At 39.8% G+C, this 13527-nt stretch overlaps 1 protein-coding gene across 3 annotated transcripts in view; it reads right to left on the reverse strand.

The window, feature by feature from the left end:
• Positions 1-13155, reverse strand: part of MDM1 (Mdm1 nuclear protein) — a 33360-nt gene extending 20205 nt beyond the window's left edge. For 2 of the 3 annotated variants that reach the window (XM_034770961.1, XM_034770953.1), the window contains exons 1-7: positions 12996-13155; positions 11994-12108; positions 9070-9443; positions 8479-8613; positions 6867-7046; positions 3752-3891; positions 1772-1871 (exon numbers count right to left, since the gene is read on the reverse strand). In XM_034770961.1, coding sequence (XP_034626852.1) covers positions 1772-1871; positions 3752-3891; positions 6867-7046; positions 8479-8613; positions 9070-9443; positions 11994-12108; positions 12996-13013 — 1062 coding nt within the window. In that variant the 5' untranslated portion in view covers positions 13014-13155. Of the gene's footprint in view, positions 1-1771; positions 1872-3751; positions 3892-6866; positions 7047-8478; positions 8614-9069; positions 9444-11993; positions 12109-12995 lie in introns of those variants that run through there. The other variant, XM_034770968.1, reaches the window with a different exon arrangement.
• Between the last annotated feature and the right edge of the window lie 372 nt (positions 13156-13527).

Below are 13527 nucleotides of genomic sequence, written 5' to 3' on the forward strand. Positions count from 1 at the left end.
GGGGTTATATTGTATTCGCATTTCATTGTGTGGGGATATTAGTCAGACACTGTAGCAGTAATAAGTGCCATATGGTTAAACCCCTCAAAGCAAGATGAAAACACCCCTCCAGGACAGCGGTGTTGGAACACTTTTTCTAGTGGGGGTGCTGAAAGCCATTGAACCAAACTGTAAACCCTGGATATGATGGAAACCACTTCAAGCCAGGGGGTGCTGCTGCACCCCTGCTCTAAAAGCTATATACTGCTCTATGTCTACATGCAGAGCTAGTCTGATATGCTCACAGGTGAAGTGTAAATCAGAATCTGAATGGCAGAGCCCAGTCAAGGAAGATGAAAGGGAAAGTTAAACAACTTTTGAAGTATACACTATAAAATATATTGTCATAAGTAAAAGAGAATCTGGTGGAGAGAAGAGTGTGTGCGTGTGTGTGTGTATATAAACATGAGATTAGTAAAATACAGACATTCCATTTTAGTTAATATTATTTTAGTATTAAAAAGTCCTAGTTTTTTCAGCCATCCAACCCAAATCCTTTAGTAAGTATGCTCGTAGGGAAAATATCCCACCAGTTTTGTTTTGAATACTTCATCATGGAACCTCTTCATTTCCCATGCAACTTCCAACTAGCTTTCTCTGCGATTCCCCATAAACAAAAAGTCTTCCTGGGAATGCCAGTCTCAACTGGAAACACAGCTCTATTGTCCTAAGGTGTGGGAATCTGCTCATTTCTCTTACTCTCTAATGAAAGGCCACACACATTTACCTCCTACAACTCTCCACCTGACCCCAATAAGGATCATTATTGCCTGAGAAGGCACAAAGTAGTTAGTTCTCCATTAACAGCATCTTCATCCGTGACTTTGATATGTACTGCATGACTAGACTAAAAACTAGTAGGAAAAAAGATTCTAGCAGATAAACATTTTATTTTCTTGTCCTCACCCACCCCATACCAGTTTGGGTTACCTCGCAGCCACACGCTGTCTCAAACTCCCTCCTTGGAGTTTTGAGTGTTACCTACACAATACCTCAAATCCTAGAGGCATGGGAAGTCGTCATCTGACAAAATGGTATTTCACTTTAAAAGCAAAGGGTTTCCATAACACTTGCAATCAGAGTGTGCTCAATAACTTAGAAATTCCTAAAATTTTAATTGTACTAAGCTGAGGTTTAATGCATACCAAAAGTAAAAAATACTGTTTGTTTTTAGTCCTCTTAGGTCCTCATGAGTTTGGTTTCACAGTAATTATTATAAGGTTCAGTTGTTCTAAAATTTTACAATGACACATCTCAACAAACTACAAAATTAGTTCCCTATACAATACACATTTAGGCAAAATGTATCTTTATCTCAACAAAGCAAAGTAAACTTGCTTGGTATAGCAAGTGAAGCAAGGAGTGGGAATACAATTCCTTTTCACTCCCTCTGCATTAATTTCTCTGGACAATGAATCTGCAAAAATTCAGAACGAGAGGCCTTTCCCACAGACCATGTCAATTACATTTCCATTCTGGTTTGGTCATAGCTAGTTGGAACCTACCTTCTCAGCATGTCCTAGACAGAAAGGTCCCACTGTGGAGTCACAATATCTGCCCCATGGACCATACAAAGATATTGCAAGGATTTGATAGACTGGAATACCTTGGGGTTGGTCCCTCTACAAAGCAGGTGAATCCTGAATTCCCTCAATGGGAGATGAGGACCCTCAGCATCTTGCTCACTGGAGCCCTAAAAGAATGCTTAGAAAATTTTTATATGGATACTCACTTGATCTGGTATGTTTCTCCTGATACGTGACCAAGCTCCATCTTTATATAAATATTGAGCTGGGGACAAAAATTTTGATCTATATTCAGTGTTCACCTTCCTAGAACATTAAGAGGGGGGGGGGAAACAGTAAAAGTTTTTTTTTTTTTTTTTGGTTTATCATCTATGAGACTGTTAATTTCATAATTACATAAATAAAATTATAAGTGCTCTTGCATGGTAAAAGCTGCATGACAATTAAAGATGAATTCCAAAGCCAAAACTTTGAAAAATGTGTGCCTCAAGTTAGGCTCAATCATATTTAGGCACCTAAAAAAGTAATGGGATTTTCAAAAGTGCTCAGCACTTACTAAAATTAATTACTTTTCACACACTTCCCCTCTTGCGAAATATACATACATATAAGCAGATACAGAAATTAGCTCTGTCTACTTAAAAAAGTGCTGAGCACTTCAATCATCCTCTTTTAATCTTGGCCCAAAATACAACTAACTTCATTTTCAGCACAAACTTGAAATAACCCTTTTGTCCAACACCTCTTCAGGAATACAGACTATAAAAGGCAAAAGTTAAAAAGTAAAATTAACCCAGTATATACTAATAGAAGGAAAAATTCATAGTTGCATCTCTCCTAACTTTTGGCCAAACTGAGTCCTGTTTTCCCTTCCCTGAAACTGACACAACTTGGTCCCTTATGTTCTACTTTTCATGGTGTGAAACCATTGAACCAGTTCATGAGGCAACACTGCAGTGCATATACACTAGTCATTCCGTTTCAGGAGTATATATTGCAAAGCATCAACACATATCAGATGCAGATTCTTTCTGTGAGTGTTTGCATCTGTTCACAATTTCGGTTTGCTCTAGTAACTGCTTTGAATGCTTCTGTCCTGTACAAATAGCCACCGTAGGAGAATGAGGGACAGGGGCTACAGTCTTACAACAGCAGATACCATGACAGAGGATCACCAGCCTTCCCTCAAAAGCCACTGCCAAAGTGACACTGAGCCTGAAGGCCAAAACACTGATGACCAAAGAATTAAGGAGCTTAATCTCATTTTATTTTCATTTATTTTTCCATGAATAAATGCATCTGTTGCCTTTGTGTTTTTTCTTGGTTTGTAGCAAAACAAACTTATCTTCCAAGGTCCAGAGACAGGAGTGGTCCAGGCCTGGACAGAAGACACTGAGCCACCCCCATCCCAGTAAAACCTTAAAAAAGACAAGTGGGTGAAGGAGCACAATGGGGAGGCACATGGATTTACTAGAGAATGAAGGTGGTAGGGGTGGATTGTACATTTTTGATTAATGTCCATTTTCTGGGGTTTTCTTTCTCCTTTTCAGATCTCAGAAGCATACGACCTGCTGCTTTAAAAAAAACAAACAAAAAAAGGGTATGGACTGCCAAGGCAATCCTGGCAATGTAAGTAATGCTGAGAGGCAGAAGATGTATGCAATACTCATAGCATCATCTAACTAACTCAGTTTTCTCCATGTTTTTCAGGTGACTCTGGCTCAGGAAAGTTTTCATGTTAAGCTTGTGTGCCTTCCTATGCTGAGGCGTGGCGGGGACTGGGCAGAGCAGAGAACAACCTCAGGGCCAGCATGCAAACAGTAAGTGAGCAGCTAGACAGGTGACTGAGTTAGCAGTCTACATTTTTAAAGCAGTCACTGAAAGATAAGCAGCAGCAACAGGGGCCTGGACTGGGAGAACTAACCGAACTCCTGCGTTTGTTTCCAGCACTGCAGTGGTCCAGAGTGAGCTGGTGGAGGATGCTGCAGTGTTTTGGTTTATCCACAGCAAGCACAATCACAATGCTGGTGTGAAGTTGAAAAAAAGAGGTATGTGGATATGAGGTGTTATAGCTATGCTAAGGTAATGCACTTGATTTCAAGGTCAAAATGATGAATGCCCACCACCCCTCACAATATTAGGGTGCTGAATACCTAAGTTCGGTATTCCTATATATATATACATACCCAAGACTTGTATGTAAAGAGAGGGGCTTTTGAGTAATATGTTGCTTATTTTTTTGTTTGGGTGGTTTCTGTTCTGTTTCTGATTTCCCTTGTTCTGGTGAATCTCCCGCTGGCTTTAGGAATGTTTCTTTCCTTTCATTCTAAGGCAAAGACAATTTTAGAAATACCATATTAGCTAACAAACTAAACAAACTCTACAAATGTCAATTCTATGTGACACTAGCCTTTTACTTTAACATTTTAAAAAGACAGAATCATAGAAATATAGGGCTGGAAGGGACCTCAAGAAGTCATCAAGTCCTGCCCCCAGTGCTGAGGCAGGAGCAAGTAACCCTAGGACATCCCTGACAGGTGTTTGTCCAACCTGTTTTTAAAAATCTCCAATGATGCAAATTCCACAACTTCTCTTGGAAGCCTATTCCAGAACTACCCTTACAGTTAGAAAGTTTTTTCTAATATCTAACCTAAATATCCCTTGCTAAAAATTAAGCCCATTACATCGTGTCCTACCTTCAGTGGACATGGAGAACAATTGATCACAGTCCTTTTTATAATACCCCTTAATATATTTGATGACTGTTCTCAGGTCCCCGCTCAGCCTCCTTTTCTCAAGATTAAACATGTCCAGTTTTTTTAACTTTTCTTCACAGGTCAGGTTTTCTAAACCTTTTCTCATTTTTATTGCTCTCCTCTGGACCATCTCCAATTTGTCCACACCTTTCTTAAAGTGTGGCGCTCAAAACTGGACACAGTCTCCAGTTGAGACCTCACCAATGCTCAGTAAAGTGGAACAATTACGTCCTGTTTTTTACATATGACACACCTGTTAATAAGTCCCAGAATTATATTAGCCTTTTTTGAAACTGCATCACATTGTTGGCTTATATTCATCTTAATATCCACTATAACCCCCAATCCTTTTCTGCAGTACTACTGGCTAGCCAGCTAGCCAGTGCACACTAGGGAACTTTTAGTGTACGCCAGCAGGGCCCACAGGGCCAGTTAGTGCACACCAGCATGTTGCGCACTAACGCACATGTAGACAAGCTCTCATATATATGTTTAATGCAAACTCTAAAAGAAAGCAACGTTAAGCTTGTTTATTTTGAAAAAATCTCAAAGCCTGGAAATACCAATATTCAGGTTCCTACTGCAACATTCACTCAGCCACATCATACAGCCTATATACTTTATGGAATACATTTAACATAAAACTACACATTTAACAAAAAACCACAGGAATAAAATAGCACTACACCTATGCAAGGTGGCTAAGTTAATACTGCTATATAAATCTTAACTTTGCATTTCTGACATTTAAAAAAAAAAAAAAGTTGTTGATGTTGCATTAAAGTGGGGGGAATTTTTGCATTACTTTTATTATTTTGTGACAAAGCCCCTGAAAGTGACCAGAGAAGAATTTTAGAATTTTTTAGAAAACTGGGTTTGTGCCCTTTTTTGCTGCATTGTGATTTACAAAAAGGTTTGAGGGTTTTTCTCCTGTTCAAATTTTTCATTTTTCCTGCTTGTTTTTTACCTGAAATCTCAGCTTTGTCACATGTGGTTGTCTGGTTTTGCTGGAGGCCCTCAGATGTATATTGCAAGAAACACACTGTTCTCCAATATATATTCATCATTCAAGATAAATATGTATAAAAAATATTTCAGACAGTGTAACTAAAAATTCCTTACTCCTTCATTTGCTCATCTGTCTCTTCTCTTGTAATGTTATAATTTTACTTAATTCTCCAGTTCCCTTCCAGGGTACACAATGACCTGTATTTCCAATGTTTAAAAATAAGCAGAAAACTTAAACAAACCAAACCCCAAACTTTTCAGACTTTCTTCATAATTGCTAGAGAAGCAAGAGAAGGCTCAAGCTGGTTTATCAAGAAACAAATATGATGGACTGAACAGAGTCCCATCCATACCTCATTGCTGAAGAATGCATAGCCTACTCTGTATGGCTTTAAAATGGGGTAAAACAGTGAGCAGCATACCAGAAAAATCTTGTTTATCCTACTACTGTGCAAAGTAGGTTAGATTTTATGTATTCTGGAACTGAGGTCACTATCCTCTGATACTTCAAGGTTCTTCAGCCGAACAGAATACCACTGTTCCAGTGGATCTGAATTTAATAAAAAAACTATCATTATGTTCCCTGAAAGCTGCGTCTACACAGATTTTTTTTCTAAACATTTTCCACTATTGGTATAATTGGTTCAGCTCTGCTACCGGGGAAAAAAGCCCCTGTCACCACCAGTATTTTTACCATAGTGTATTCTAAACCAACTGGATCAAGATGAATTGGTGCCAAACCTGGCATCAACAACCCACACCTTCTCTAAACTTCAAGTGCACTGGTGGTAGTGCAGCTGAACTGGCAATAGCAATGGTAAGAAATCTTTGGCAAAATAACTTAGTGTACGTAAGACCTAAAAGGTAGCTGACTGCTCTCTGGGCTTTACAAAAGACATCCTAATGTTTGAACTAGACACTGGAATCTATCTATACTACATGGTGTGCTATTAATTTAAAAAGTGAGTTGAATAAAAATTACAATCCCTGCACCCATTTTTTTTTTAAGTGTAACTATAGTCTGAAAATTGACTGTAAAATTGGTACATTTACACACACTGGATTTGTTCCTTGTACATGCTCAAATGCATAGCTTTGGACTTTTGTGATTACAAAAAAATTATTGCTTTTTACTCCTGTTAGACTTAGACAACCAACACACTCAATAGAAAGTTAACTGAATTCTACTCCTTCTTGGGCATCAGGAGACTGCACAGGTGCCAAGCAGGGCATAAGTTGGCTGGCAGAATCCTTATTGCTGCCAGCAGTACACAGAAAGGAAAGAATCTCAGAGCCAAACTAAGGATTTGGGTTGGCAGTTAGCAAAAAGAAAAATCTTTTCACTTATAAACTGAACATACTTGACACAGAAATCACAGACACAACCATGGAGCCCCACAATGTTATTTTTAGAGTCTCTTTTTAGAGCAGAACCATTCCCAATGGACTGCAATGTCAAATGTAATAATTATAAAACTTAACAGAAAAAAAAACGCTAAAAACATACTACCGAAATACCATTCAAAGATGTATATACCTTTCTTTCAGGGGAGATATTTACTGGTGCACATACAGGAAATTCTCTCTCTTCCAAATCACACCTCAGTTTTGGTCCCATCGCTGGAGGAGAAACTTTGAAACTTCTCTCATATTCAGTTTCAGGGATAATTGCGGAAGACTTAAATGGGGGAATGGATTTACTTGTATTGTGAATAACCTTTGAATTTAAAAAACAAAGAAGTTAATTTGCTAATCTTAAGGTCAAATTTTCAAAATTAGTTACCTTAGTGACTGCTCCAATATGCACACAGAAAGGAAAGGGTGAACAAATACTGCATGTGGAAAAGTTACCTATTAGATTTATAGGATAAATGGGGAAATGACTTAATTTCAGTAATTATTTTTAAGTTTATTTCTTAGCATGGATATAATTCAGAGACATCTCTAAGTCTAGACCCAACTACTTTTCCTTATTTGTGACTTTATTTTTTTTTTTTTTTAAAGAGCATATTTTCTTTGGTTGGGAATGAAGGCAGTTGACAAATCTTTGCAATTCACCTTTAGATTTATATATTCAAGATCACAAATTTTTGAAACAATACACGATAAAACCTACATTACAGCTTGTCAGCAAGTACTGATGGACTTTTCTATGGTTTAAAATAAGGCTCTTATTGCACAGTAATTTGATCCATTCCCTTTTCTGCAATTAATTCTGCGTTATAAACTAAGATGTAGAATTTGCTTGACTATTACAACTGATCAGACCTGATCTTCCCACAGACTATTGAGACTTAAAGGACATGCCATATGCCATAGAGATAAATTTTACTTAGCTTTGCTATATGAGCTTGGATTAGACCAATTATCTCGAGGTCAAGATAATTTGGGTATTCTTAATACACCTGTTCAAGGATCAGGTATCTCTACTACTGTAATATTCAGATGTACTTTTCATTAGGTTGTTTATAGATATAGGTGAGAAAGTCAAGATACAATACTCTCTTAATAACACTAGAATCTCATGATAAAAATTCAAATCTTAAACCCTGATACTCCTAACACTTCACATGTGTATAACTTTACTATTCTGAGTAGTCCCATTGATCTCAAATTTGTAGTAAACAGTAGTAAATTTAAGCACACTTGTAAGCATGTGCAGGATCAGAGCCCTTACGCTGTATGTTTTTGGAGTAAACTGTGCAAAAAAAAAAAAAATTATTTCTTCAGACTTCCTGCTCTTTGCTATGGAACAGCAGTTTTAATGAGCACCAATTAGAAGAGCATCATACAGATTAGTAATAGAATCTCAATGAAAAGGAGCTCTCTGTGAAGTCTTTCATAATTTAAACAATGTGATACTACAACACCTACCTATTATTGAACTGATCCTGCAGACTCTACACAAGCAAAATTCCCACTGAAGTACATGAAATTGCAATGAGAGTTTTGCTTACACAGGGGGATGCAGGATCAGATCCTTTTATAAGGGAACATATGTGAATTAATGTGCTTTTATATATTAGAAAACAAAAGTGGCACTGTAAATAACATACCAGTCTACCACAACAAAATATAAGAAAATTATGGTAATTAAATGACTTTCTTGACTGAAACTAAACTATATATTTCAGATTCTTTAAAATTACCTGGTCAGCTGCAAGCACTGGAGAGTTTTTTGGGGGGGTTTTCCATAAAAACTGCCTTTGATATTCAGAATTTCTGGGGAAACTATTTGAAGATGAAATATTCATGCCTGATTTCTTTTGCAGGACTCTGTGAAACTGTCAACATAAAACAATGAATCAGAAAAATCTCCATTTATTGTTCTCCTCTACTTTCTGTTGCTGCAATTTTCTTTTAACTAAGCTGTTATAATCCACATCCTTAGATCAGGCCAAGTAACTCGATGAAAGATATGCTATCTCCTTCTCAACACCATCTTTGAAGACTACAAATTATGGACTAAATTCTAGTTCACTTGAAATAAATGGTAAAACTCCCATGAACTTAAGTGGAATCAGAATCTGGTCCTAACAAACAGTTCTTCCAACATAATGGGGTCTTAACATAGATTAACATCAAAATACAGAGTTGCATAGAGACAAAGTTATAACAAAAATAAGAAATAGTTTTAAGCAAGAGCTTGCTTAACTGTATTTAATTTATTGTAATAGTCACATTATTAACTTCAACCATAGACTATAAGAAAGGGGAAAAGGTTTTCTAATGATCCCTACCCCATTATCCATTTTTTCTAAGTGCTTTTTTGGAGGTACAAATACTGCTTTTTGGTTCACTGGAGTTGGGGGTGACAACTTCTTCCTACTGTTTTCTGCAAGGGTGATGGCTGATTCAATTCTAGAATCTGCAGAGTGGGACCGAATTTTTTTAGGAAGCCTGGGTGCATCAGGTGTTTCAATGTTTTCCAGATTTCTATCATTACTGTGGTTATCTGTGTGTGACTCTGCAGGCCCAGTGCCTTCAACTTCTGGTGCGTCATCCAAATATCCCTCCAAATCGCTGTCCCCTCTCCATTCAAAGGACTTTGAAATCTGTGGGTTGAAGTAAGGCACCCTTCTCTTGGAAATGAAGTTTGGCTCTCTTGTGATTCCTACAAAACATGCATTAAACTTGAGCACAATAAAATACGTCTATTAGGATTTAAAGACACTGGAACACAAGATCAGAATGTTAACATACTGGGATAAGAATCTGAATATATAACACTAGACTGAGTTTTAATAAATTTTGTATATCTTTGAGCAAAGACAGTTTACAAACTATGAGCCTGTGAAATGTTGAGCTCTTACATACATGCTGAGTGCCTTTAATTCCCAGCTGAGTCAGTGCGAGATGTGGGTGCTTAGCCTGTCACACGATCAAGCCAAATTCTACCTCTTTTGCAACTTCCAGTGTAGTCAGTGGGAGTCAGTGAGCATAGTTGAGGGCAGAAATTTAACCCGCAGCCACTAAGAAGATTAATTTGACTAAAATTATCAAATCTTCAACCTGCACTGGCCAAGCGTGGTATGGAACGTCCTAAACTACTTATGCATGTTGAATAGGTGCATTGCTGAATAGGTGTTCACCTCACAGTCACTAGAGAGCAGTGACCTGTTACCATATGCGTAATAACATTCTGCACAGACACCTGCACAGATTCCTTCTTTTAAGAAACAAAATCTTCTAGAGTAGCTTTCAAAATATCTTAACATCTTTAATACATTACACAATATTTTTAAAGCTTAGGAAACATCTTTTCATATTTACAAAAAAAAAGAGACACTGATTATCTGAGATGGTTTTAAACAATAAAAAATAGCTGACTTATGTAAGATAATATGAACAAAATTACTATGTCATTTTAACAGGAACATGGGTGGTTAAACATATAGTAGTTAAATAAAGTGTGACAACAGAATCCTGCTGGAGAGTGTTAAACAACTAACAAAGGACTCTATTTGGCTGAGATAAATAGTTGTGGAGTATATAAAGTAACCTGTGGGGAACTAGGATGCAGCTGGAAAGAGAATAAACTGTTTTTCAGGCAGAAGGTAGCATATAAAATGTCAGATGCATAGAATGTTTGGGCTACAAAGAATATAAATTCCATTAGTAGTAATGTAACCTTTGAAGGAACACTGGGAATATGGCAGAAAGAAATTTTCAGCACTCAAGCAGACTTATCTGTTTGTTTGGGTAACTGTTATGAGTAATTCTTAAATTGCCACAATCTGTTAAGAGAAACTATTAAGTATGCATTTCAACAGAAAGAGCCAAAAGTGAGCCAAATACTAGCAGCCTGTGGAGACACCAATTTGTGTCTGTGAGTAGAGTTCCAGGGATGTGTGTGATTAAATGTGACCAGAAAAAGAGGTGGGCGCATAAAATGGAAGCAAAGGCCTGGGAGGCATAACCTAAGCACAACAAAAGCTATGAAAGCAGATGGCTTTTTTGCGAACCCACATGATTTTGAGTCTTGTGATATTTGATGTTTAGCTTAAATCCCTAGCTCCCAGAGGCCTGTGATTAGTTGAGAATCTTAGTTTAAAGTTTCTAGTCCTCACGGTTATGGAAAAAAGCTTGAAAATGTGACAAGTTTACAAAGGCTCAAATCAGAAGGGTAATTTTTATTTCCAATTTTTTTAATTGAGATGTGAGCCAATTCTGTGACTTTGGGGCTAAGACATGATTTTTGAATATTTGGTGTTAGCAATTCTGGATTCAAATCAAAGGGAATGCTCATGGCTTTCTTGGGATTGCTTTGAGAGTCTTGCTGTCACTGACCACTTGAAGACCATGTTGGTTTGAGAGACCAGAGAGAACCAGCAGAGATTACATAGTTCCGACCTCTTATTTTGTGTCCTGGGACGGACGGACAGACGGACAGTCAGAAAAAACTCTGATGGCCAGGTAAATGCTACCTGCAAAACTCCATCTCAGGACTTTCCAAAGGAGGTGGGGGGAGCTGTTTAACTTAAAAATAAACACTGCTAAATACATTCAAAGCTCCCCCGTCAACTCCGCCTGCGCCTCTCATGGTGGAGTACAGGAGTCGACAGGAGAGCACTCTAGACTAGGCTAGACGCGATAAATCGACCCCCACTGGATCGATCGCTGCCCGCCGATCCAACGGGTAGTGTAGACATACCCTGAGAGCAGAAGGTGATGAGGTGGAAGGTAGCTTTGGCAAGACAAGTAATTATCCTATCAAATTGCCTGGTGCTTACATTGACGACCAATTTTACTACCAGTAGGTGGCTCTTATAATGCTTAAATGTCGAGCTCAAACAAGGCAACCAATCTTACTCTAATATGTACACCCTGCAGACTATTTCATATCTATACCCCTTCATTAATCTCTTATGCCTATATACTAGTTCAAACTTTTCCTACTCATCTCTTCCCATTCCTGCCTCTGTCTTCTTTCATGCAAAGAGCAATACTGCCTAATTATTTCACTATAACTAATTTGCTTTACTACCTCCACCCTGTACCCCTGCAATACAACCTATCTTGTGCTAACTGACATACACCATTAAATGACATGTACATTTCTGGCTTTAGATAAATAATGTGAACTAGAAGTTCACCCTTTGCAAAACCTGGGCTCTGTGCAAAGATGATGTATGAGTTATGGCAGTTATTTCTAATAGCTTACCAAGTTGATCAGATCGAAGTCCAGCCCTTGAGGATTTTTGCTCTCCTGCAGGGTTACAAAACTCTGACAGATCTGATTTTTTCCATTTGAAGTTCCTCGTATATTCACTCAATCCCTACAGCAAATGGACATACACTGTGAGTAGTGTCATTTTTTCACGAAGCTCCCAACAGCAACAGATCTCCCAGCACTTTTAAATATCCACAGGTACATTGTAAAGCATAATTGGTCAGATAAGCAGCTAGGTAACTCTGCTTCTAAAACAATCTTGATCAAAGTAAGCAAAAAGTTTTTGTTCTGTTTTCTGACAGTAATGTCAGAAACAGTGCAAATACAGAACCATTTCACATGTCAAGGATACCACCTAGAATCTGCATACTATTTTAAGTTTTAACTACGTTTTTAAAAATAAATACCATGGTTCCAGTTCATCTCAAACTTGTTCCTTGGATCATATTTGTCTGAATCAATCTTCTTTGGAGCAAGAACCTTATTTTTCTATATATTCTGCATCTTGTGCTAGCCTGGTGCCACAAAGGTCCTGTACCAGGACACAACCCACATCCTGTACTCTAGCTCAGTACCCCAGTGCCCACACAAACAATCCTATGCCGGCCCAGTGCCCACACAGATCCTGCACCATCCCCCCATCCCGTGCCGGCCCAGTGCCCACACAGGTCCTGCACCATCCCCCCATCCCGTGCCGGCCCAGTGCCCCCACAGGTCCTGCACCATCCCTCCCATCCCGTGCCGGCCCAGTGCCCGCACCGGTCCTGCACCATCCCCCCNGCCCGCACAGGTCCTGCACCATCCCCCCCATCCCGTGCCGGCCCAGTGCCCGCACAGATCCTGCACCGACCCTGACCCCACCCCACGCAGCTCATCGCTCGCACAGCGCCGGTGCCCAGCCCGCAAGGCGGGACGGGGAGACCAGGCCGGAGACTAAGGCAGGTCAAGTCCGGAGGCAGCCCCCAGGAGAGCCGGGCTGGCGGCCGCCCTCACCTTGAAGCGCACGGGCATGGCGGCGGCGGCGGCAGCAGGGCCCTGGCCGTTGCGGGGCCGCTCCGGGCAGGCGGCTGTAAACACTCCCGTTTCCCCGGCGAAACCCCCAGCCTGGCTTCCCTCCCCCGGCGCCTGCGCGGGGAGCCGCCCAATCAGGCGCCGCAGCCGGCTCCCCCCGCCGCTGCTGCGGGGGGCAGAGGTGCCGCTGGGGGCTGCGGACACGGAGCGGCTTCCCCACGCCTCGGCTGCCAGGCAGCTGCCAGGGCCCTGCCCATCCGCGCCCGGCTGAGCCTGCTGGGGGCCGCCCCGAGCCATCGCCCCGAGCCTCCCCACCAGGGATTTGCCTACACACCCTCCCCCCGAATGTTCCCAACACCCCCCAGTTTTGTGAACTAGTTACATGCCAGTTTAGTGACTGTTTGGCAATTTGAATTGAAATGGAAACATTAATACACACTTTAAAAGCATATACAGTGTATGATAAAATACATGTATCTGAAAAAGTATAATAGATTTGAAAACTATGAACATA

This window comes from Trachemys scripta, chromosome 1, assembly GCF_013100865.1.
Source record: "Trachemys scripta elegans isolate TJP31775 chromosome 1, CAS_Tse_1.0, whole genome shotgun sequence".
Taxonomy (NCBI): domain Eukaryota; kingdom Metazoa; phylum Chordata; order Testudines; family Emydidae; genus Trachemys; species Trachemys scripta.